The following is a 26,701-nucleotide window of genomic DNA, read 5'->3' on the forward strand; positions in this document are numbered from 1 at the left end:
ATTTTCCTGGTATTTGCTGAATATTTTTTTATTTTAAACATAGTAGTCTGTGGATGATGCCTGTAAAATCCCTTGTCCCGGAGCAGAACTCAATACATTATAATAGATTAAAACAATACTAAATTAAATACTAAAATTATATATTGTGACAATTAAGTATAAGTAGTAATATAAATGATTATAAAAGTATCGATAAATTGAATTAAAAATAATTTTTTAGATATTTTCCAACTCCGTTGAAATTTGTCCCTAGTTTTTGTCAACACCAGATATGAAAAGAATGTAAAAAAAAAAATCAGGCATTATTGGGGGGCACCAGAACTTCTGAGGACCCCATGACGTCGTCTTTTTTCTCTTCTTTTGCTAAGCGGGCTTAGTTTATGTTATTCTTTAGTTTTTTTTTCTGTTTTATTCCTAAGTTGCTTGTCACATCCATGATGTGTCAACACCATAACTAACAATTTTCAAAACTTTGATGAAATTTTGTGAAATAAAAGCTTAATTCTGGTAAACTGTAAAGATTTCATGGACCTGATGAGCTACAATATGGCCTCCTTCCGAATAACATCATATAAATTGAGGTAGTTTGGCTTTTTTTCAACTCCGTCAGATGTCAACTCCATCAGAGTTTTTCTGACTCAGTGAAATTGTTGTCAAATCTCACTTAAATGTGCAATTAATTCATTTTTATGTATTTTACATAAATTGCATTACTTCACATGTATCAAGTATTTCATTTTACTCACTAGTTTGTCACCACCTTCAGTTCTGTCATCTCTGTCATGCACTGTCAACTCCGTCAGATGGACTTTTTGTTGTTTTTCGTTTTAAATATTTCTTTTGTTTCTTGAGAAGCATTTAGCATTTGTCTGTAAAATGAGTAAAAATATCACTAATAGTATATTTTAAAAATCATTTTACATTTATTTTTGTCAGATGGTAATGACAAAGTTCTGGGTCAGGTCGATTAAAAATTTAATTTTGGAAAAAATGTTGCAACTGGGAGCCGGTACCTTAGCATCTTTACATTTCCAAAACATTATTTGTCATATTTGCATAGATAAGGTTGAGAAACAATAAAAAAAAGGGGGGGGNCAATACTAAATTAAATACTAAAATTATATATTGTGACAATTAAGTATAAGTAGTCATATAAATAATTATAAAAGTATCGATAAATTGAATTAAAAATAATTTTTAGATATTTTCCAACTCCTTTGAAATTTGTCCCTAGCTTTCGTCAACACCAGACATGAAAAGAATGTAAAAAAAAAAATCAGGCATTTTTGGGGGGCACCAGAACTTCTGTGGACCCCATGACGTCGTCTTTTCTCTTCTTTTGCTAAGAGGGCTAGTTAGCTTTGGATAGCTTATGTTATTCTTTAGTTTTTTCTTCTGTTTTATTCCTAAGTTGCTTGTCACATCCATGATGTGTCAACACCATAACTGACAATTTTCAAAACTTTGATGAAATTTTGTGAAATAAAAGCTTAATTTTGGTAAACTAAATATTTCATGGACCTGATGAGCTACAATATGGCCTCCTTCAGAATAACGTCATATAAATTGAGGTAGTTTGGCTTTTTTTCAGCTCCGTCAGATGTCAACTCCATCAGAGGTTTTCTGACTCTTTCAGTGAAATTGTTGTCAAATCTCACTTAAATGTGCAATTAATTCATTTTTATGTATTTTACATAAATTGCATTACTCCACATGTATCAAGTATTTCATTTTACTCAAGTTTGTCACCACCTTCAGTTCTGTCATCTCAGTCATGCACTGTCAACTCCGTCAGATGGACTTTTTGTTGTTTTTTGTTTTAAATAATATTTCTTTTGTTTCTTGAGAAGCATTTAGCATTTGTAAAATGAGTAAAAATATCACTAATAGTGTATTTTAAAAATCATTTTATATTTATTTTTGTCAGATGGTAATGACAAAGTTCTGGGTCAGTTCGATTAAAAATTTAATTTTGAAAAAAATGTTGCAACTGGGAGCCTGTACCTTAGCATCTTTACATTTCCAAAACATTATTTGTCATATTTGCATACATAAGGTTGAGAAACAATAAAAAAATAAAATAAAAAAAAGGGGGAAATTAAAACCCATTTTGTCCCTATTCTCAAGAATCACTGTTATTTATCCTTGTAAACTCATTTTAAAATTCTCTTCCCAGCTCAGGGACCAAACGCCTTGAAGCCCGGGAAGTGCTGCTTCAACTTCTTCACAGGCAGGATTCCCATCGGCGAGATTCGGTCCATCGCCAAAACTCACGAGAGCTGCACCAAACGAGGATTTGTGTAAGTTTTTGTCTCGCTGATAATCCAGGTTCATGCAAAGAGCTTTTGAGTAAAGCAGATTCATCCTTCAACAGGATCAACACCCCGCGAGGAGACTACTGTGTGAACATGTCCCAGAAATGGGCCATCAGAGCTTTCCTGAAAACCCCGAAAGAAGTCGATGCGTCCACTACGCTTTCGGTCAAAATGGCATGAAGGACGTCACTCAGCAGTGTCACAGCGGGGCTCAAAACTTTCTGTTCATCACTGAAGAACATAAAGTTCCTCAAAACAGTTGACAGATTTTGACTGTAATCTTACGTATATCCTAAACATGTATTATTTTACTTTGTATGCAGCTTACACATAATATATATTAGTGCTACTTCTGATACTTTACTATTAAAGTTTTATGTCACAAGAATGAGACTTGATTCATTAATAAATTGCAGAACAGTGAAATATTATGAATTTCATGAGTAAGCAAGTAAACTTTATTTATATAGCATCTTTTATGAGTCAGAAACCACAAGGGCTTTATAAAATATATTGAATACAAAAAAAAAAATCAGTTTAGAAATAAATGGCAAATTACAAAATTTCCAATTTTGCATTATTGCATGAAACTCTGCAATAATCTTGATTTATTAGATATGTAATGACTTTAGAAAGCAGATTTAAAAATAATCTGTGCAAACAAAAATCATTAACTGCGTTTTCCTGAGTCCTATTCACTTTTTAGAGTAAATTACTGAAATACAATGATTTGATATTCTTTTCTACAGAAATGCACATGTGGACAAGTAGCTTGGGAAAATTCAAACGTAATGTTTATAATAATTTGTTCATCTTTTCCAGAAAAAAAAATACACCCCTCAGAAATTGCAATAAAAAATTGAAAACGATTAAAATTCAGGTGTTTACAGAGAAAAACCCAGACGCAGATGTTGTTAAAGCATAACTTTAATATTAACCATATACAGTTAAGAGACAGAACACATGATAAACAAAGAAGAGAAGAAACAGTATTTATATATATATAAAAAAATATTACAAATAAAAAAATACAGCTAAACTGATGCATTCGGGTCAGTCGTTGAAGTTCCTAATGATCTCAGATTTGATGCAAAATAATGAAAAAGGTCTTGAAGGGGACAGATGTTTAGATGGATGCGTTTACAGATGGTTTATTAAGATGCAATGCAAAACAAAAAAGAATGAAACGGAGGAAAAACAAACGGAGCAGCCTCACGTGTGCCGATAGATGCATGTAGTTAACGCTTTATGTGCTGCAGGTTTGTCCCTTTATTGATCGACTCAACACAAAATCAAAGACTTTATATTCAACTGTACATAGAGTATTTTTTTATCATATGAAAATAAAACATTACAACTCTGAGGAAAAAACTGGAGATTTTAATCATATGAACTTTATTGTTTATCAACTCAAAAAGTGTGTTTTTTTCTATTTGGAAAAAATGTTTTTTTATTTTTTTTATTTTTTTTTAACACTTTGGTTCATTGGGCAAGTTTTCTTGAAATGGTCGTAATTTTGTAATTTGGCCAAAATGTGGAGATGAAGGTTCAGGTCTAAGACAACAACCGTCACACATGCACACCACGATATTAAAAACATTTCTATTTACTGCGACATGGAGAGATTTCACACCAATTTGGCTTTTGCATAACGTCTTAAACATATGGAAGTAAAAATATACGCGAGCAGAAGAACGCGCCCGTCTTTGTTTTGTTTCATTTGAACAAAAATCTCAACATTATTGAGTATTTGATAAGATAACACAGACCTGCCACCGCACAGTGAATCATGTCTAAACACCCCGACCTGCCAGAAGCCACAACTTCACACCTGATTATTTATAGAAACCGGTTTTAATTTAAAATGTATTGAGGAAAAAAAAAAAAAACGTAGCAGAAATTAATCATTCTGTTTTATTATGGAAAAAAAAAGTACAAGTATGCAATCCTTAAATTTATGGATTTAAAAATGTGAAATTCATCATATAAAAACAAAAAACATTTTGATTTAAACTGGTTAACTGGACAAAAAAAAAAAGAAGCTAAATACGAGAACATTATATTTCATTTAAATGTGATCTTTGCGTCTGTTAACAGAAGACATTTTTAACAAGAGAAAACAAAAATGGTTATCTTGAGGTGGGGGGGAATCTTTTGCCAACATATGTTTTAAAACTCAGATACTGTTGTAGAATCATATTTTCCTAGTTGTAGCTACTCTTTTCTTCGAAAGAAGTAAAATCCTGAGGCAGATGGAGATGTTGTAGCAGCCGACAGCAGCTGAAGGTTAAACATCTTGGCTAACTAGTCTGTCTGCAGCTGGAGGAAGCAGGTCCTGATGGAGCATTTCTCTGAGCTACATCTACCCGACCTCGCTGCAAATCGCTCAGCGAGTTCTTAAGGTGTCAAATTCACAACAAGTTAAAAGAAACTGTTGGCTCATCTGCAGACCTGTGAATAACTACATGTTTACAAATGGCTATGCACGGTCCCTGCCACGTGTCAACTCCGAGGAAGTCCCCTCTTTGTCAGGAAATATGGGAAAATAGAAAAGCACAAACATGCATTCCTCATGAGAACCAGAAGTGCTGCAGAGGCGAGTGCTTTGTGTGTCGTGTGATATGAGAAGGTTGAAGCTGATTTCTGACTGAGTGTGCGGTCTCAGGCCCACATGACACGAAGACTTCAGAGGAGATGGAGAGGAAGAAGAGCTTGAAACCAAACCGGGAGGCCGACTCGGGCTTTAAAAGATTTTTCCTTTCTTCTTGTTCTTCTCCATTGTCCTGAGAGAGAAATAAGTAAATTATGTTACAAACAGAAAAAAAAATGTTTATACCTATAGATGTGAATATTTTAAATGATGAAAGACATTTAAACAGCACAGTTTGTTAAGAATTACTTTCAAATTTTGTGTAGAATATTATTTTAATGCCTATAAGCAGTATTTGTAAATAAGCAGGATAATAAAATCCATGTTCCAATAAACTCTCTGATGTTTTATTGAACTGTGTTTGCCTTCCACATGTGGTTTTACTCCATTTACAATGAAAAGTATGACTAAATAACGTTTGGATAAATGTGAGTCAGATTCTTGAAAAGGTCACCAGGGGGTCACTTGCTCGTCTTAAGCAGAGGATCATAAAGTCACTTCAAACACCACAGCATTTAGAGCTTTTTGGAAGAACATCTAGGCGTTACTGACTTGGAGGCGTCCAGTTTCTGCTGCTCCAGGATTCTTTGCTGAGCTTCCCAGTTGGCCTTCTCGTCCTCAAACACTCGCCTCTTCTCCTCCAGCTCTTTGTACTGCGCCTCCAGGTTCCTCTTCATCTGCTCGTGGCGCCTCTCCAGCTTTGGATTAAAAACAGCAGAGAGTCACTCTGACGCTCTAAATTAAGCCCGACTCTAGATGCTGCCACTGAACGGCTGAAAATGGGATCTAATGAGAATTAGAAAGTTTTCAGTAAACGGTTTCATTGCTACCCTCATTTCCATGCCTCTTTTTAATTTGTTTAATAATGAAATATAATGTTTATCAATTAAAATAAGTTCTTCTGTTTCTTCAGTGTGAGCAGCACACCAACCTCAGCCTCTGAATCCTTCAGCTTCTGCTTCTTCTCCTTAACCTTCATTTCAAAGACCTGCTCCATCTCTGCCTCCATCTTCTTCATCTTCATCACGTGCTCCCTGCGCTCCTCCTCCATCTGAGCCAGAGGACTTCTGTGGATCATGGAAATAAAGATTGAGGTAGTAGCAGAGCGGGGCCCTGGAAACCCATCTGGAGCTCTGAGTAACGACTTCATAAATCACAAAACAAGCAGAATTTCAGTGTTTTCATATCTGCACAGATATTTAGTCATTTATCTTTTCCTGTGTAATTTTGAACACCGAGGTCTTACTTTGTGAGTTGTCCCTTGGCCTTTGAGGTGTCCACCCCGTTACAGGTGACGGCGGCCAGTTTCTTACTGCGATAGTTCTCGTAGTGGACGTTGTTAGTGACGTCCTTCAGGTCCTGCATGTGGGTCCTTTGGAAGGACAGACAGACAGCAGACAGACATGAATGTCTCCCAAATCCACCAGAATATATAAGGATTTCTCAAACATGCATGAAAGAATAAAAGCAGGTGGGAATAATGTTGTAACGTAAAAAAAAAAAAGTAGTACATTTTACATGATACCCTCCCCTGTTTCCTCTACAAGGAGTTAGATATTAGATATTAAAAATAAAACAAATTAGGAAAAAAAAAACATATGATTACAATCTAAAATAAAACCCCCATTGTGGACATGATTAAAGGTTCTTTTTTTATTTTAATTGTAATTTTAAAAAAAATCAGTGCAAAATTTGCATTTTAATAATGAAATGTTTCATTTTTACGACATTTCCTTTGATATCTTCATTGTTTTTAATGTGATTTATATCTTTCCCCCCTCATTCTTAATTGTCCCGTTTGAAATTTGCTAAGCAAAAACTTTCCTTTAAGGATGGCTGTGGAAATAAATGCATTTTCCATCGACACATGGAATGAAATATATAATTTATCACAATTTACTTTTTTTTGGTCATTTACATAAAACTGAAGATTGTTTTAGGGCCAAACACTGCGAATTTAAAAAAAATAATGCACAAATTTCTGACAAAACTAATTTAATAAATGTTTAATAAATGTATGAAAATTCCCACATTTTCTTTTCTGTAAATGCCTCAGCAAATAGGTGTTTGATCTGATTTATGTTTTGGAAAAATGTGTATAATCTCAATTTCCACTTTTTCTACCAGACTCATCAGTCCATCAATGAACCTGCAGCACTTTCTTTTATCCATCTCTTGGACTAAAACAAAGCGATTACACTCAGAGCCAGCAGGACGAAATTAAAAGTGCTGAAGTAAAGCTGCGTTTCTCACCGGATCAGCATGTTGCGCAGCACCGTGAAGTCGCAGTGCTCTCCATTCTCCACTGAAACAAAGCGACAAAAAGGAAAACGCAGCAGCAGTGAGAGACACAAACATTTTAACATTGATGCCTCCCATCAAACCCATGTTCACTTTGTCTCAGAGGAAACTGAGGCAGAAACGTGAATATCTAGCAGCTTCTGCAGTGGATTTCCAGTCGTCTGGGACTTGTTTGCTCTCCAAACAGACCGAGACCAACACGATGTTCAGGATGTTATTTACAGAGTAGCTAGAGCATGGGCTGAGTAATGTTACAATAAAACAGAGATATTAAAATGGAAATAGTTATAAAGCTAACTAGAAGACAACATGTTCATTCATTCAGCGGTTCTAGAGGAAGGGGTCTACATTCAACGAGGTCTGTTCAGGTGGCGCCTGTGTTTAAAAGTGAGTGTTATCAGTTGTAGTAGCACGTTTACAGAAAACAAAGGGCAGAAGGATCACAGACCGTGATCAGACAGGATGGTTTCATCTAGAGTTTTTAAGTCGTATTTTAAAGCATCAGCATACATGCTACAGTTTCCTCCCCCAATCATGTCTGAAATGATTCCTGAGGAAAAACAAACAAACAAAAAAAGTCTTACAGCAAATTTTATTGTTTGAATGGTTTCATTAAAATGAGCCTACAATCAGGACTATTAAAGTTTCCAAATGAAAGTCTTCAGTTCTCACAGAGCAAAACACTCAAAGTCAACAAGCCTCTGAGGGTATCTGTATGTGCACTGCTGCCCCCTACAGGACAACCTGAGGACAAACCTCTGCTTAATCATTAATGATAAATTGGTAAATCTGCTCTACTCCAGCCAAAACAGACCAAACAATGTTAAACCCAAACCTGCAGGAACCAGCAATTGTATATGTTTATATCTTAACTGATCCACTTCACATCTACATTACATTGTATTGGTTTATCAGATAAAATACCAGTACATTGTATTGAACTTTGTGATTATTTTATATATTAAAAAAGGTGAAAATGACTTCTTTCGGGCACTACATGTAAAAAAACAACCAAACATAAAAACTAACATTGGAACGAGTTTGAACTAATCTGGCATCTGATACAAAAATGTAACTTTTGCATGTTTTCAGTTTTGTTTATGCAGGAAAAGAAAAGCGTCCCATCCGATCACAGTTCTTTACTGGACTCACAGATGCAACACAGACAGAAGTGTTGTGGGTCAAAACAACAGCAAACACAGCTGCTCACACGTCACGGTTCGGTTAGACACTGAGACAAAGACGACAGGGTTATGAGGTCAGAGGGGATTCTGGAAAAGGACTGCAGATGGACTACTGGCTCAGGTTGAACAAGGTGGATCTCCAAGCCTCCTCTTCATTCAGAACGTTGCTCCTTCTAGCTTAGCCTCCAACCAACTCAGCAGCACATCATCACCAGTGGGGGGAGGAAGAAAGAGGACACCTTACCATTGATGAAACTTAAGGTGACGTTGCCCTTGGCCTTCCAAACCAGCCATTGACCTCCTGTCTCTTCTAGAGGAGGGAGCTCTGACGAAGGGGAGGGGTACGGTTTTTGAGTTACTGTGTGCGCCCAGCGAGGGGCTAAATCTGGGTATGGAGCTGCTGGGATTGGTGCGGCTCACACGTGGCCCAGAACTGGCCAGCGTTTGGCCCAGATTCAGCCCAGATTTGGCCCGGCTCAAACACCAAAACCTGCATGTGACCAAACTGACTGACTAAGGAGCACAGGTCTCTGTAGGAGGTGGGGGGGTGTGGTGGTTGGACGGGGTGTTTTAGGAGGTTTTGTGCATGACCAGCAGGGGGTGCAAGCCTCAGTAAGGGACCAGGAAGAGGAGCTATGTGGGGGGGGGTTGAAGAGAAAAATAAAAAGTTTCAACTATGAAAATAAAGATTTTATTTATTAATAAATGACAGAAAACACCTGATTGCTGCTGCTTGGATGTGTGATATAATTTTTAAAAAGTTAACCAATCAGAATACAGTTCCAAATGAATCAGGTATTTTCAATGCTTTTATATACTAGACTGGGTTCACTTAGGCTATGATGATGAACTGCATTAGTTAAATGAAATAAAGAGGACAGCCTTTTATTTAATACATGCAGAACTACATTTGAGCAGGACGTCTTTCCACCAAGTTAAAGCTCCAACATTCAAACTCTGCGAATGCTAATGAGTGAACATTTATGACAAGCCACGCGTTACCTTGTTTCCCTAAACGAACTGCTACATAGCCTGCTAGCACACCAACATACCCTCAGTTACTCATGAAACTATAAGCAATGTGTTAGCGCATGTTGGATTCCAGTCCTTGATCCAAAGACACAGCAGGGCCTTCTCACCATCCTCCCTCCGCACCATGCAGCTCAGCCTGCGGCATCACAAGCTGAGCTGCAGGGTGAGTCGGGGCTCACGTTTAAGAGCGATGGCGACGTGTTTAAACGCCCTGGGAGCAAAGAAGGAAACCGCAACGTTAGGGTGACGTTTCTGTTGCAGATGGGGATTCAGCACCAAACAGCCTCTGGTTCTCTCCATGACAATTTACAGCATCAGACCTGGGAATAAACCTCATCTCCGGGCAGAGCTGAGACTTTTACTGCTTAAAAAAAACAACAACGATATTTCAGCTCTTTTTCAAGCAGTTTGCACACCGTGTTAACAAGCAGCATCAGGAAAAGCACCTTGCAGGATCTTGTAATACGTCAAGAAGATGGAAGCAAGTTGCTGGGAGAACTAAGACCAATACACTAGCTCATTCAGACCGATCTGAAAAGTGAATGTATTCTAGATTCATCTAGATAAGCTTATGTCAGAGATTAAGCATAATTAATTTACTGAAGTGCGAAGGAGACTTTTAGTCTATAACCCAAGTCTGATTCGAGCATTGGTTGGACCATCAGCCTAATGATGTGACAGCAAAGCAAATGAAAAGTGGAGGGAAAAGGAGGGAAGGGGAGATTCTGACAGGAGGGAGGTGGGAGTTTACATCGAGGCAAGAGGCGTGGGGGTAAAAAGTGAGGATGAAATAAAGTGAAAAATGGTTTTGTTTACCAAAAATGCCCTCTGTCAGTCATGGAATAGAGTAGACAAAGAACAAAAAAAAAAAAAAAAAAGGAAAAAAAAGAGAGAAAAGAAAGAATGAAACAGTGAAAGACTGATACATGGTCAACCACAAAGTAACAAAAAAGGTACTTCACTTTATTTTCTTGAGAATAAACACAGAGTATCGACTTCCTGGAACATCAACGGCAGAAAGGAAAAGAGGAACAGTTCATAGTGGCTGACAGTGAGGATGTGTGAGGTACCAGAGGACTCTGGGTCTTTTCTCCTTTTCCAGAATCCCTATCAGGATCAACTCTACCAAACAAGTGTGTACACCGGCGCAGAAGGGAAGGGAGGTGGGAAATAACTAACCGGATAACCTCTCACTTGTCAAAATTCAGCACTTTACACATCAAATCTGTGTTTAAGCCGACAGCTCAGGCTAAAAACGATTCATAAACACAGCAACGGTTACAGAGGAAATCAAGGAGTGATGGAGGCGAGTTCAGTCCAGGGAGTTTTGGTTTGATTTACGATTAACACATTTTTTCCTGACTTGGTAAATCGATTTCTTCTTCTTCGTAATATAGTTTGATTGGACAAAAAGAGTCACAGTGCCTATGGTTCCCCTCTGGGGATTTAGCTTTTTGTCGATTCCAATTAGATTGAACGGCTTAAAAACAAATCACGTACATCACAAAGTTATACAACTATACTACACTTACTCTGACAGTACTAGGACTGTCGGTAAAGTAGTTTCAAAGAATAGGTTTAAACTGTCCTATCATTATGCTGAATATGGATTCATATGTACTTGTAAACAATCCCTTAAACAATCATAGCAGCTCTAAATAAGGTTTGGCTGATCAACATTTTGACAAGTTAATGCATTACCCGGTAATAAACACACAGAGTGGACACAAAGGGTCACTGTGGAGAACATGCATCGTGTGCCAGTCGTTCTGGAAAAATCATGCCTCATCCATCCAAACAGGAAGTACAGCCTGTGGGATACTTCCAAGACACTTCCATCTTTAAACAGCGACATGTTTAAGCCTCTTTCTGGCACGACTCCCTAGCTGACAGAGTGCAGTGAGACTTCACACAGAACCAAATTAGAACCCTTACAGAAACTTAAAACACTACGTGGGTTTCTCATCCGTTCGGTTTAGCCAAACACCGCTTCTAGTGGCCTGTCTCATTCATAAACTCGGAGCCTTTTTGCTCTCTTCCAGACCTGGCCCTGAGTGAACCTACCTTCTGCCACGCCCCATGGGTACTGGCGACCTCTGACCTTCTTGCCGTTCACCTCTACAACCACATTGCTGCCAACCACAGCCAAAGGCATCTTTTCCTAAAAGGAGAGAACGAAAAACAGCGGCATACAAAAAAAAAAAAAAAAAAAAGTTGATTTCAGAATTTACAATCTTGCAAGGTTACTTGATTCCTTCAACTGGCCAAACTGGGAATGTCTTTGGGTTTGGACACAGTGAAAGCTCATGAAACACATCTGAACATAATCTTTTCTGCATGAGGATGACGGCAACGCAAAGTGGAAAACGCAGCCTGCTGTACGCCGGCCTCCATCCGGCGAAGGCTCCACATGTTCCACAATTTGACGTGCAGATGGGAGTGACTACAGCCTGTTTTGTTCTCTATTTAGTGATATTGTAAGTCGACTGGTCAAACAGGTGGGTGTTACGTCATTAATATTTCTCTACTCTATGTTTCTAGTAAAGTAATCATAATGTATATGATTAGTGTATTTTCATATTGAAATGACTGAGTGTTGTGCGTTTTCGCAAATGTGACCTATAGGTTCCGTTTTGCACTATAAAATATTTATGTGGTATTTTATGTGATGGGAGCAGTAATGGCTCCATAAATCTAGAACATGTTCTGACCTCATATGACACTGGAACGAAATCAGGAAACTAAGAGGAGGGAAGGCGTTTGAGTCTTTATATTGTGGAGACGTTTGGGAGCTGCAGATGCCGAGAAAGTGTGTTTGATCTTTAGCAACCAAAGAGCTCAAAACCTACATTTTAAACCACTATTATTCATGATTGCCTAAATGGAGTGGGAGTCACTCGTATGCTGAAAATAAATATCCGCATATGATGATGTAAAGAAGAGAGCTGGTCAAAACAGTCCGCCACAGTTTTAACCAAGGCCTGTGTATGTTAGGATTAAACACTTAAATCATTCAAGAAGGAACACAGCTTGGGTTGATAACAGCAGTCTAACTAGTTTTGGACTAATTTTTGCATCAACACCACATCTCACAAAAATTTAAACCAATTTTGTTACTTACTGAACTCTTTAAATATTTTTGTCACCATGGTGCTTCTAAATTTAATCAGGAGTCACAGTGATATGCAATAATGACCCAACAATAACAACAACTACCTTGATCTTTCGTATGAGCTTGTTGTCCTCGTCGTCCTCGGTGTCGGGGAACTCATAAATCTTTATTTTGTGCTCCTGAATCTCTTTCATGATCTGCAATCGAGTGAGCAACTCAGAATCAAAGATATGAGACCCAAAGACAATGAAATACAGTACAAAGCTTAAATTGGTTAAAAGTCAGAATAAAGACAGTTTTGAAATTTTCAGGAACATTTTGTGATTTATTAGAAAGCGTTTCCTTGAGACATAAATAGTTTGACTTAATTTTCCTCTGACTTAGAGGTAAATAATCAATGAAGGACATCTTTTTAAAACCAGGATCTTAAGCCAAACACACAAACAAACACACCTTACAGCAGCAGTCTTATGAACAAGCAGACTATTAAGCACAAGGCTCTACCTGTCCAACACCACCATCTAGCTGTGAATTTTAAAAATCAAAAGACTTCATCGGTATGAAACTGTTCAAAAACACTCCTCGTTTTCTAACGATATGACAAAAATACTAAGCTTGAGCTGTTTTGTAACAGCATAAATATCTTTTGGACTTAAATTGTGGTAAATGATGTTTAATACCAAGTAATATATCACAAACACAAACCTGCTTTTTAAACAGCTGACACTCCTCGGGGGTCAGTGTGTCTGCTTTCGCAATAAGAGGAATGACGTTGACTTTGTCGTGGAGCCTCTTCATGAATTCAATATCCAGAGGCTTTAAACTGAAGAAGTGGAGAGTGGATTAAAGTCAAAAGGAGATAATTAACATACCGACCTTCGTTCATTCAAATGTGTCAGATTGTATATGCAAGTTTAACTCCTTGTATTAAGTTATATTTACTGATTTTTGTTCATTAATTAACTTTGAAGATTTATAGGCAGAGCTGTAAAAGGCATTTCAACTGCTCAGATATCTGCACAGTGAGAATACATGGCACCCATAATAATCTACTAAATATTCTGTGACTCAACTCTGTGAGTGACTAATTATTACGCTCTGCACAGAACATTAAATATCACAGGATGATGACAAGCACATGAGGTTTAAGGAGGTTCTTTGGATGTAACCAAAGCAGTGAGGATTTTCTGGAACTATCCTGTTAACATTTAATGTTATTACTAATGTGTAGTAATTGGTAATATTCTGTTAATTTAGTCTGTCAAGGCATGTCTTTGGTCCACAAAATCTAGAACTGAATTCAAACGGATTGCAAGATGGCGCTGAGTAGCGCAGGTGGTGGCCAGATGAGGGTTTTGGTGACATTGGGATGTTTCAGCGATCGCTCGAGGACGAGTGCTTAAGAGGAAACGGCTCTGCTTTGGATCAGAGCTGGAGGAACTGCGTTGCACATGCACAAGAAAGTGTGTGACATCATTCTTCATAATTTTTTTTGTTTATATATATATATATATATATATATATATATATATATATATATATATATATATATATATATATATATATATATATATAGTCAACATAAAGCTTTATCTTTCTACAGTTTTTGTCTAATTTGATTTGTTGCTTTGAACCAATGGAAACACACTTCTCATATGTGACTGGTAGATTCTTCTCTTTGACAAGTGTGACAATAATAGAGTAGTAAAAAGTCTGTACAAAAAAAAAAATGCTTCTGCAGAAGCCCTTTAAAGGGCAGCTGGAGCAGAATGAGCTCCAAATGAGAATCAGCTCTGTAGTCTGGAGCTCGAGTCTGAAGATTCAGGCTCAATTAAATGCTGAGCTGCCACATTCATCAGTGAACTTTACTTGAAGTCAGCAGCAGCACTGTCAGGCAGTGTTACTTGCAGTAAAAAATAAATCCACATTAATGAATCTAAACCTTCCTACTCGTTGCACCACTTTGCAAAGAAGTTGCAGTCCAGTGGGTCGCCAGCAGAGGGCAACAGAGAACAGAAAATTAGACCAAAACAAAAGAAGAGAACAAACAAGCTGTCTGTCCCCTGCAGGGTCTTCACTACTGAATGTCAAATAAGTCTTCTGCTTAGTTGTGTCGCCTGACACGATGAACTCAGAGAGCTGGGTGTAGGAAGGCAAATATGTGCGCCATTACAGTGAAGACAATTGTATATGATTAAACAGGCAGTAAACAGTGGAGTCTGTATGGATGCAGCTATTTCTATTTACGCAATTAAACAATGCCTGATTTGTGTGTGTGTTCAACTGTGGAAGCTCGTGCAAAAACAGCCACAACAGACAAGATGTGTGCAGCAGACATAAAGGAGACCTAGATAAAGTTTGTGTCCTGCTGTTCCAAAAGCGATTTGAGTGTAAGCAGCTCTAGATAAAACAGGAGTCAGGTTGTCTGTGCTCAGACTTAAGGGAGACAAGATATTGAGTGTTCAAGAATTTCTGTGATTTAGAACTCATAAATTAGCTGAAAAACACTGGCGGTGATTTAAGAAACCACCAATAAAACCCATTTCAGCCAGACAAAATTTCATCCGCTGATGGAACCTTTTCTGGAAATCTACCCACTGGAAGACGGTCGAGCCTGGAAACGCGCCTGGATGGAGCTTACCTCTAAAACAAGATTTATACGCTTTCAAATTTTACAGCTTTCTGTGAATTGAGGGGAGGTGGGAGCGGCTCTGGAGTGTGTTTCAGCTGTTTGGCAGACAAGATTTAAAAGGGGAAAGGCGGCTGCTTTGAAACTGCACTTTCGTCAACGTCTCTGAAGTTACAGAGACATTTACAGGGTATGTTGAAAAAAATGAACCTGATTATTTACAATTTTGTCAGTCTGTACAACATAGGAACATATATCTAGGACAGAAAGATAGCTACTTGTGTGCGTTTCTACAGTTTTTAAAGTGCAGGAGTTATTTTGCATGCACTCTCATAATCCCATTGTTAAAAGCTGCACAAACTGAGTAATTTAATTAAGCAGCAATGCATGGTCTATTTTCTCTGCATTATTGCAGAGAGTTAATCTACATGTTGAAAAATTCTGCCAGTTTAACAGACAGGAACATGTATGACACACTGGGGCTGCTGCCATTCAAATACTTACATATTAATGCAAATTACACACCTGGCAGGAGATTAAACTCCAGAGATTTATTCACACTCCAGGGATCATTCAAATCCCTCCTTAAAGCCAAAGTGGATAGATGGATTTAAAGTTGTACAAATCCACAGCTGCCCACACACACACAGGTTTCAAGATGACAGAAGAAGGCGTTTGTCTGCCTTTGTGAGCATCTATGACTCTCCGTTCTAATTGGCTGATTCAGTGATGGTGAGTGGCTCTTTTCTGAGCATGTGCAGAAGTAGGTTATATAATAACCTTTGTGGGTCAAACCTTGGCTGACTGCCTCATCATCTGTAACACAGGGAGGTGCAAACATTCCCTACGTCCGTCCGTGCGATGGTGCCCGGACGGATAACACGGTGGCCATATTGAAATCATTTCCTCCAAATAAAAGTCTCAGATCAGCTCATATTTCATGCTGTACTCACCCGTGTCCAGAAGGCGCTATGAAATACAGGCAGCAGTGAACTCTGTTGTCCGGCATGGATCTACGGTTCACCCTCGACTCTGCGTTCAGGAAGTCCTCAAACTTGCTGTCGATATAATTTATGACGGGCTGCCAGCTGGCGAGATGGAGGAAACGGATCAGAGAGGAAGACTGGAAAAGGTGAAAACGTGCGACTGTCGTCATTTCGTACCAATTGCTGTTGTCCACTGCATCTCCAAAACCCGGCGTGTCCACGATGGTTAGCGTCAGCTGGACGCCGCCTTCCTTGATCAAAACTTTAGACTGCTCTACCTAAAACACACAAACACACACTTGTGAATAAATGTGACCGCACTGACGATAATCTACAGACTTCCTACCCCTCTGTCTTAGGGCTACAGACAATCAACAGCAAGGAAAATTGGTTTATTTGGTCAATGTACCAATGTTAGTGATGCAGTGCAGGATTGTGGAGGGTTTAATTGAAGCAGAGGTGAAGTCAGTGGTGTCGCCGTTTCTTTTTTAAGGTGTCGAAGGGTAAGTGAAATATATATTACACAACATTGGTTGATGTACGTTATCGGCCAAAACAATAATATTATATCAAAATCAGATATCAAAAATGGACAAAATTAGGGCACTCCCAATGAATACTGAGCTGAGAGTAGGCGGTGGTCCAATATCCATAATTCAATGAAAAGGTGGAAGGAGAGACGAAAGGACAGATGAGGAAGAACACGGATGGAGGGTTGGCCAACCTCCATTGGCCAACCCTCCAATCTTCATCCATCTCCAACGATGGATGGAGAGATGGGAAGGAAACACCATTTAGACATGGACACAAAGTCTGGAAATGCACATATTTTTCCATACTAATCCAGACTTTGTAAACCCTTAAATCAAATTCTCTACTTTTCGTAGGAACATTGATGGCATGCATATTTACTTGAAGGATGTGTATTCGGGAGTTAACAGTATTTTGAGGATTTGGAGTCAATCAACGAAGCCCTTTTGAGAGGTGAGAAATATTATCTGTTCTGTAAAACAAAATTAAAAGCTGTTTCCAATTCACGTTTATTCAAGGTGACACATGATTCAAGTTATTTTCTCTAATTAAAAGCGGTTAGCAGCACGAGAAGGCAACTTTGTTTGGATTTTGTTCTGTTTAGACATGTGTTTCATAGCAGACATTCTGGACATGCACTCTCACAGCTGGATATGAGAAAAGCGGAGAAGTGTTTGTCCAGAGAGCCGAGGAGAGCGCCGTCCAAATACTACAGTTTGGAAACTTGCCGTCCTGTTCGCAGCCAGTTAAAAAGGCAGAAGTCTGGCTGACTCATTTTTACTTAAAATCTAAATCATGTTTATTCGACTGTATCCAAACTGAAGACAATGAAAAACAATGTGTAAGAAACTCTTCAACATGCTGAGGCATTTCCTAGATCTGAAAACCAACTGCTGAATTCCCAGACTGCCTTTCTAAGCTAGCATCCAGTTTGGGAAATGGCTTGAAAATACTTGCACACAATTAGCATTTTCACATACACTTCTGTGGAAGATTCACAGAGGAAAAAACAAAAAACAAAAAAAAAAAACAGAGCTTACTCCGGAGGAGAGCAGTCTGGATGCTGGATTTATACATTATACACTTCCACATGAAACAGTAACTGCTTCCCATTGGCCGTAACTGTCTCCCATTGGACAGTTACGGCATGGATTATTATGTTTCACCTAGCAATGAGTTTTTAACCACAACTCCTGCTCACCAGTGGATTGGTCACCCAAGTGTCCAAGCTTTAACCCTATTAATAGTTGGTGGAATGTGCTGTAGAAGAATTTGTGCCGAGATCCGCCTCTCACGTCTTCTCTACAAGACACTGCTGAAAAATAAATGAAATGGATGGAAATAAATGATATTTCAGAGACCTACTGCCTCAATGACAGTGTAATCAAAGCAAAAGGCAGTCCAATTAAGTCTAAGGTTGTGTTACTTTTTTAGGATAGGCGGAGAAACAGGTGGGCAATGACTGATCTCCAAAAGCATTTTTTCTTAAATATTAGATTTTACTAAAAGTGCACAGTTACATTATGACTAATATGCAATAGTGACCTTATTTAGTTTAAGTGAAATTGTTAACTCCATTATTAGCTTTATTGTACCATAGTACACTCAGTCAGAAAAAGTAAAAAAAAACTAATTAAGTAAACTAATGTTAGAAAATGGATTGATTCTTGCAAGTGGCCTCAGGTTGAAACAGAAAAGCTGCTCCTCAGTCACACAGATTCTTTGTTGCTTTTTCGCTGCCTTGCATACTTTCACAGGCCCATCTGGTTATTTTCAGATCACCCTTTAAACTTGAACTACGGCCTTTTAACTCCAACACAAACATTCTTGGGTTTCCACAAACCCTGAGATAATCTGTCGGACTTTATAACTGAGCATATATATCACGCACCGCAGTCATTTGACATATCTGAGTTTGACTGATCACACGTCATGTGTGTTCAAATGAACGTGTTTGTGCGTGAAATGTCAGCCGTCCCGAAACCAAATCGGCTATTTCAACCGTTTCCGTAAGGGAAAACAGATTGGGAGAAAGCCTCAAAAATTTCCCCTCAGGCCCTAAAGCATCATTTAAAAAGAAATCTGATCCGCGAGCGACAAAACATGGTAGACTTTTCTGTAATATAAATACTCTGAGCCGGTCAGCCTCAGACCACAGAGGCCTTTTCCAACACGCCTGCAGACACCAACTCCTACTTGGAGGGGAGAACATAAACCCACGCCACAGTCACAGCGTGCATGGGGAGAGGGAGGTTAAGGTTCTTTAGTCAAAGACAATGAATGCAGCATTGTTCTCATGCACTGACTTGACTGTGATAAAGCTGCTATGCTGAAGAGATGCAAAGGCAAATGTCATCTACCATCCCTTTGTACAGCAGGTCATATTTTAGATATGGCAGCTGCTTGAACACTAAACACAACTTTCTCTGTTTCGGTAAAATGAGAAGTTATGATTCACTGCAGTGCAAAACTTGAAAATGAATTAAATTAAAGGCAGCCATCTCCACTCAGTCAAACAATAAGAGAATGGGAAAGCACAGTGGGTCTCAATTATGAACAACAGGCGCAGATATCGGGTGTGGTAATGGTTGTAGGACCAATGACTGATGAATCTGTGGGAACACTGGCTGATCCCAGCGCACACTCAAATATCCAACATATCTGGAGGCAGATTTACATGTAAAGGTTCCTGATTAGATTTAACGGCCACGTACACAGAATGTGATACAAATGAATGAAGTTAATAAATGTTTTTCTTACATTTTTACTGACAGCATCTCAATAGACAAATGAAGTCTCTGCAGTATTGTATATATTTTAAAAGCCATATCTAGCATGCTGTGTTTATAATGTCCTATAGCTACTGTGCTTCCTCCCACTTTGAGTTTTTTATTTGCTTTTCTGATTGGTTCTAAACTAAGATGTAGCATGAAATTTTAAAAGTAAAACATCGTATTTATTTTCAGTTGTGCTCCTTGTTGGATCATTTTCATTTAAATCATTTGCTAAGGAGAAAGAGCCAAGCAGCTGAAGGGACCTCAGAAAATGTGAAGAATTACAGCTGGGCTTGTAATTTGGATTAAACGGTGCTTTAGATACCACAAACTGATTCTTTCTGAACAATCACACAGTGCAGCCGAGTTTTCTCACTCACCAACCCACACAGAGGCACTTCTAATCAGCTGAGCAGCAAACTGAATAGCATCCTTTCAGAGAAGGAAAAGCTGTGGGGCCTGTGTGTGTGTTTGTGTGGGTGATACTTGTTTGTGTTTAGGTCTGAAGACAACGCAGTGCTGGTGTAAAAAAAAGTGTAAATTAGAGTTGAAGTTCTTTTACAAACAGGATTTACGAGAGTGTGGGCGGGGCGTTTGAGATTGGCCCACAGGATTTATTAACCACACAGGGGTGGGTTTTCAGCTTTAAGGCGAGGGCTGATGAAGGATTGACAGAATGGTGTGATGGTTCGTGAGAACATTTCAGCCCTTAAAGTGACCCACAGAAACCTCATAGGGATATGAGGGATCTCCGACCAGATGCCACGTTTTCTTTTTAAATCCTGTCGCATCTTATAAACGTATCATTGCCAATACCTTCTGACAGACACTAGGCTATACCAGGTTTGATGTCTTCCTCATCCATCATTGCTTCTTCATCCCCTTTCTCCAAATTCCTTCACTTTCCTTTTGCTTCTATTGTCGTCTTCCACTTCCTGGTGGTTTTCTCCCAAAATTCCTTAACTTGTTCCTTTTAACAAATTGCTTCTCTTCCTTCTTTCTCCATCCTTTCTTCCAACAGCAGCCTGCCTCCTCCTCTTCAGTTTGTCATAACCATAAAAGGACACAACTGAACCTTGTGGCAGTTTTCCTCTTAGTTCCTCCATCCTCCTTTGCCCCAACTGTTTCTGATTCTGCAGCCTCTCTGTGTAAAATGCAGTGCACAAAAACTCAGATTTTGCCTTCCACCTACTTTACCTGCTTAACTCCAGGTCCCTTCGAAATTTTAAAAGCTGGGCTAATTTTTTTATATACCCTAACATTTGATAGCTGAATTCAGGTATGTCGGTTTAACTGGATGCTGCACGTTCTAGTGCTTTTGTTGAGTCTCACCTGGCTGCACAGCAACGTTTTTGTCAAATGTTTACTTTTCGGTTTCACAAACCTTTATATTCCCCAGAAGTTTCCAAGAATGATCTCAAAGGTTCTTATACTTTTAAGCTTCTTAACCTACATTTAAGGCCAAAATTATTCAGTCGAAAATAAAATCACATTACGTTTGTTTATTTTCTTGTGGCCCTACTTGAGGTAAAGTTCCTCCAGCTTCACTTAGTAACTTTCTTTAAGTAAAAACTTTGTTCTGAATCTCAACCACCGACTCCGACCAAAACCATCTGCCTTCCAGCCGAAACAGCTGGTTGAGCTGAGATTCATCCGTCATCCAAGCCTGTAGATGGGCTCTGGAACCAAACGCAGAGGTCCAACCACTTTTGAGTAAAAGACAGCCTGAATTCAGGCCACAGTAATCCTCAACATTAGCACTTTTGTCTTTTAGGTTTATTAAATCACTGATTTTGCTATTATGAGACTGATTTTTGACAGATCGCAAAACTGACTGGTTTATATAAAAAAGATCTGAAATAGTCTGACTATGTTAGCTTGGTTGAGCTGATGGTCTGCACGGTTTCATTTAAAAAAAAAAAATATATATATATATATATAGTTCTTAAAGTCAATTGTGTCTCAACTAATCAAACATGCAACAATATCTTTTTACCATTTTGGGCTAGTGAGCCAGAAAAACCAACCGGGACCTTTAGCTTAGTAACTATAGGAGTCTCCTTTCAGAGCTGATCTTTTAACCCTCACCACATTAAGTCTCTCCCATCTTTTAAAGACAGAATTACTGGAAACAAAGCTGTCAGAAATGTCTGTTGTCTTTGACCTTTTCATACTCCCTGACTCGACATTACGTTATCCAGTTGCTGCAGGCAAAAACCACACAAAACGTCTGCGAAGACTCTGTCACAACTCAGGAATGTATGGTGCCGACATTTTTGCAGATATCCAACTCATCATTCCTATATCTGTGGTCACTTTTATGGAGGAGGATTGAATTCCTTCTATATAAAGACAAATTAAAGAACAACTAAATGAAACATTTTACATTTACATCACAAAAAACGTGCATCAGAGTAGTTTGAATTCGTGGTAGGGCTTTCAAATTAAGTCATAAATTATGCCCTTTGTAATGTTGCGCTGATAAACATCTGGAAAACTTGGCAGCTGTAAAGTCTGGCTTGGACGTGCTGGTGCATTCCTTCAACTTTGGTTGGTTTATTTTTGATCCCCACACTCGACAACCAGCGACTCAGATTGTTGTCCATCAAAATACTGCAACCTCAACCACAAGCTGGGTTGAGGTTTTTTTTTTTTTGTTTTGTTTTGTTTTGCAAAGTCCATTTTTATGATGCTTTTAAAGCTTTTAAGAGACCACAAGAAATGCGGTTTTAATCCGTGCCTCATAAATATTTAGACCAAAATAATGTTAAAAAGCTTGGCTGGATTAACTGATCTGAGCTTCACAGCTTTATCTGGTAGTTTTGGCAGGAGACAGAGTTTGAGGAAAAAATGAATGCTGGCATATCCAAAACGCCTGTTTTATTAGGGTTCAAAAATGAAGAAATGAAAAATATTTCCATGCACCATGGGGTAAAAAGTAATCTTTAACCGAATTAATCAGAAAATAGGCTAGACTGCTGTGTCAGTCACTTCAATTAAATAAACTTTATAGGGCACTTTTTAAATGGTCAAGTATAACACAACGTGCTTTGCAGAGCTTAAAAACAAAAAGAGAAAAAAACAAAAACACTGGAAACACATTAAAAACGATCAATGAGAAAGAAAAGATAATGTCAAAGATTTGGATTTTGCAGAAATAACTTGTTATAAGAATAACAGTTTAAAATATCTAAGCTAAATTTAGGTTTGTATGTGAAGAAATTTGATTTTGAACAAAACTAAAAACTGTCCTAATAGTTTCAAACCGGCCTGATAAAAACCAGACCCTTGCACAATTTTCTTCATATAGAGTCTGGAGCATTCCTGGAGGCATGGACTGTGTTGAGGTTTTAAATTTTACCCAATTGTTAACGTTTTCCTGTGATTAACTAATGCGCCAGTTCAATGCCAAGTGGCTTACCTGAAATTGCATGCGCTGTAAACAAGCATCCTCCACTGCGCAGAGAGAAGTACTGATCCAAACGAGGCGGCTGTTAATGTTAATTAAATATTTGGAAGCGTGGCCAACATGGACTCAACGACTTTGTTCACTTCCTCCACTGCCACTGCTAAAACTACAGGCAGATTAAAATTCTAGCACGGAAAATCAACGTCATGATTCACAACTTCTCCTCCTCTTTCCTTATTGGCCTGGTATAAAGTCTACCGGAGAGAATCCGAGTGTAGGGGAGGAAGTCCAGACCGTGCTGGAAGCAATCATTTTTTATTTTTTTTTAGTAGAACTGCAGAGTAAGGTAATGGCCAGAGTAGAACCAAAAAGACCAACTTTTTAAAACTAAATGTTGAAGGAAAATCTGCTTTCCACATTCACAGTCCTCACATCTGTGTTTGTTTCTGTATCAGGAATTCATTCAGAGAACTCATCATCTATCAACGAACAAACCCAAGCAAAAAAAGAAAAAAAAAGAAAAAGCAATTAACCACAACAGAAAAAGATTAATGAGCTACTGCTGCTGACATCTGCAAAACCAACTCTACGATGAAACGCTGAAGTGAGCTGCGATTTGGAATCGAGCTAATCCAACAGCAAACTGAGCTCACCTGCACAGTCTTCTTTATGCGCTGCGACGGTCCAGGGTAATCCTTGGAGTACAGGTCAGTCAGGAACAGAGAGTTGATGAGAGTGGATTTACCGAGACCAGACTCACCTGAGGACAAAAAGTAAAGAATCAACAAGGATTCTGCTGTTACAATGATGGAACTACAGCTGACTGTTCAATTCTCTGACTAGATGTGCATGCACTGCACACACATTTAGTGACCTTTGGGAAATGGGTTGCAACACAGAAAATAAAACTGGATGCATTGTGTGAGGGGGAAAAAGGTCAGGACCTCATCTGCCAGTACAAAAAGCTCCCAGATAGAGGAAATAAAACGTTTCCTCTCTACTTCGCCTCGGGGAGATTCCCTTCTTCAACATTATCATTTATCCACTCTCTCTGTCCATCTCTCTGAATGCCTTCTTTATAAATAAATCTAAATATTTCTGTTCTCACTGTATAAACTTTCCACTCCCACTGGTGACAAAAACACAGAAGATGAAGAACCGCAACAAACATTTATTTGACAAAGTGCATTTAATCCAAGCGTACACATCACATATGCTTTTTCTCTCTCACACACACACACACACACACACACACACACACACACACACACTTCATCTTTGAGGCTCATGTCTCAAAGATGAAGAGTAAAACTAAAGAGGAGGGAAGTCTGTCTGACAGGGCAGTCTCTGCAGAAGATATCTGATGATATCAAAACATAATTATCTTTTGTCAAAGTCAAAACTTTTTGAGATTAGCAACATGTTTTCCATTTGTGAAAGAAAAACAAAAAGATTTCCAATGCTTTGTTACCGCAAGGATCACCGGAGAATAAGAATACAAAGCCATGAAATATGTACCAGTCAGTTTTGTGCTCGTTTCCAATTTTGTGTTTGGTTTTAGATTCATCTGATTTATTGTCTTCCACCTATCAGATCGGATCACGAAGCAACAGGTTGGGAAGGGAAACCCGGACAACTCAGTTACTCTCCAGCTCATTCTGGAAAATTCAAGGCATTCCCAGGCTACCCAATTCTGAATCTGCCCCAGTATCTCCTCCCAGTTCAGATTTTATGTTGTGTATTTTTTCTTAGGAATGCACCACAACACTAAGATTTTCTTCTCCAATTCTTTCAAAAAAAAAAAAAAAAATTCTTTAAGTTTCTGATAAACTGGAATCAAAAGTGTAGCATCACATAATTTTTTTTTCTCAAAAAAGCTTTTTGAATTCGTAAATCCATCTCCTTATTTTACCCACTCAATGCCGACAGTGTTCATACTTTGTTAAAGAATAAACAAAAATGTTCCCATGGCTCTTTCCCATTGTGTCCTTTATTGCTCTTTGAAACTTTGCACAACTAGATATGAAAAGTGTGTTTTTTTTTAAATTTTTTTATAAAAAAATATTCACTTGGAACAAACTGCATTATGAATCCCCATCTGGGAAACTTTGCATTGACCTCCAGCTTCAAGACAGGATGCCAAAGGAGATCATACTTTCTGCAGACATACTTGGATTCAAACATATGCGCAAAGCTGCTTTCAGCACTTATAAATATAAAAAAAATAAAATCAGTACAGCGCTGGCAAGCTGCATGCAGCATGAAGGAACTAAGCTAGGAGTTTTCCTGTTTCTAAATGATAATCAGATGTTGCTTGAATAACTTCAGATTGATCAGCACTTTTCTTAAACTTCAGAGTCTGTGTGATGAGCTATACTGGAAGCTTTGGCTGTTGAGATCTGCAGTAAGCAGTGAAATATACAAAGTCACCCAGTTCTGTACAAATATTTGCCTTTCACCATTTCCTTATGGGCATACTTCTTTTTTGGACGCATTTTTTTTCCTCTTAGACACGCCCTTGAATTGAACAGGGCTTCCTTTATATTGACTGCGGGACATCTGGATGTTTAATCAGACTATGAAAACTTGGTGGATTTGTGTTTTTCCCCCCGCCGCCTTCAACTCTCAGCCGGTGCCCAGAGTGTGTTTGCACAGCTATGGATGATATTCTGTCACCGTCTGAGTGATGAACATGCTGCTTCTCCCACAGTCTCTCCCAAGAGGAGATGAACAACTCATCAATTACAGACTATTTGGAGATCCAGGTCCAGCATCCACGTGTCCACAGAGACCATTTTGGTGGGATGGTGTCACTTCTGATGCTATCTCGACTAAAACAAACAGCAGGAAATGAAGCGTCTCAGTCTGTTCTGACACTGTTGCTATCCGAGAGATTTGCGATGGACAAACCAAAGTAGTGCATGGGAAATAATTTTTACAAAGAATAATCTGATGAGTTGGGAGTATATTTGTAATCAGCCCACATTGCTATGATGCCTCTAAATGAAATCCAGAGGAACTAATTCCCTTCAGGAGTTGGTTTGCGTGTAACTCAGCTTCCTGTAAAGCCAGATGTTCTGTGAGGTTTCATCAATGTAGAAAGGAACACAGCAGGAAGTTGTGAGAAGTTAAGAGCTCGGTTAAGATATAAAACAATATCCCAAGCTTTCAACATCCCACCGATGTTTAATCCATCATCCAAAAAGCAGAAAGAGTATAACACCTATAAACATATCAGTAGAAACAAGGAGACCATTAATTAGAAAAACAACCAAGAAGTCAACTGAAACTCTGGAGGGGTTGCAGAGATCCAACCTGTTCACCAGGCAACTTTTCATTTAAGAGGTAGTCTTTTCATGAAAAGACTACCTTTTCATCAAAAGAAGAAGAAAGCTGCAAAACCATAAAGTTGTGTTTACGGTTTGTCAGGTAGATTTATGTTTTAAGGGCGACACACATCAGTACTAGTAGACTCATGACAAGCAAGGTATGTTTGTTAATTTAATTTATAACACCTCACAACACCAGCTGCTGTCAAAGTGCCACCCATCAAGATTTCATGACACTTTCGCACTTTGAAGCAGCAAAACCGCTGGAAAAAGAGAAAGAAAAATAATACTTTTGGCACTGATCCAGTGATCAGTATAGCAGCTGCTGACTGAAATCTTAACTCAGAAAGCTGATTTGAATTTCAAACTGTAGAGAAATCAAATTGGTCTCTGACTAAACACTAAAAGTTGCACAATGATGACATAATTAAAGCAGTTTCTTCAAGAAG

At 38.5% G+C, this 26,701-nt stretch overlaps 2 protein-coding genes across 2 annotated transcripts in view; one reads left to right on the plus strand and one right to left on the minus strand.

Annotated features, from left to right (window-relative positions):
- Nucleotides 1–4,204, plus strand: part of ccl39.2 (chemokine (C-C motif) ligand 39, duplicate 2) — a 6,717-nt gene extending 2,513 nt beyond the window's left edge. Inside the window, exons 2-3 of the mRNA XM_007558503.2 lie at nucleotides 2,177–2,300; nucleotides 2,375–4,204. Coding sequence (XP_007558565.1) covers nucleotides 2,177–2,300; nucleotides 2,375–2,495 — 245 coding nt within the window. The 3' untranslated portion in view covers nucleotides 2,496–4,204. The remainder of the gene's footprint in view (nucleotides 1–2,176; nucleotides 2,301–2,374) is intronic.
- A 253-nt stretch (nucleotides 4,205–4,457) lies between these two features.
- Nucleotides 4,458–25,718, minus strand: LOC103142518 (septin-7-like). The gene is made up of 13 exons (XM_016674505.1): nucleotides 25,670–25,718; nucleotides 23,577–23,746; nucleotides 16,387–16,487; nucleotides 16,177–16,311; nucleotides 13,300–13,417; nucleotides 12,699–12,791; nucleotides 11,547–11,643; nucleotides 10,299–10,310; nucleotides 7,219–7,270; nucleotides 6,212–6,337; nucleotides 5,897–6,032; nucleotides 5,518–5,663; nucleotides 4,458–5,098 (listed from the first exon to the last, which is right to left on the minus strand). Exons 1-13 carry the CDS (start codon nucleotides 25,716–25,718, stop codon nucleotides 5,059–5,061), a joined length of 1,275 nt encoding a protein of 424 aa, XP_016529991.1. The 3' UTR covers nucleotides 4,458–5,058.
- Between the last annotated feature and the right edge of the window lie 983 nt (nucleotides 25,719–26,701).

The sequence above is a fragment of the Poecilia formosa genome, unplaced genomic scaffold (assembly GCF_000485575.1).
Source record: "Poecilia formosa unplaced genomic scaffold, Poecilia_formosa-5.1.2 Scaffold97, whole genome shotgun sequence".
NCBI lineage: Eukaryota > Metazoa > Chordata > Actinopteri > Cyprinodontiformes > Poeciliidae > Poecilia > Poecilia formosa.

Bases quoted from the DNA above. Each gene is read 5' to 3' on its own strand.
- LOC103142518 (XM_016674505.1), bottom strand. From the start codon at position 25,718: ATGGTCTCTGTGGACACGTGGATGCTGGACCTGGATCTCCAAATAGTC. The intron at 13,418-16,176 runs GTGAGTACAGCA...CCACTTCTTCAG, and splicing joins ATAGCGCCTTCTGGACACGG to TTTAAAGCCTCTGGATATTG. The intron at 6,338-7,218 runs GTGAGAAACGCA...GTCCTTCCAAAG, and splicing joins CTGCGCAACATGCTGATCCG to GACCCACATGCAGGACCTGA.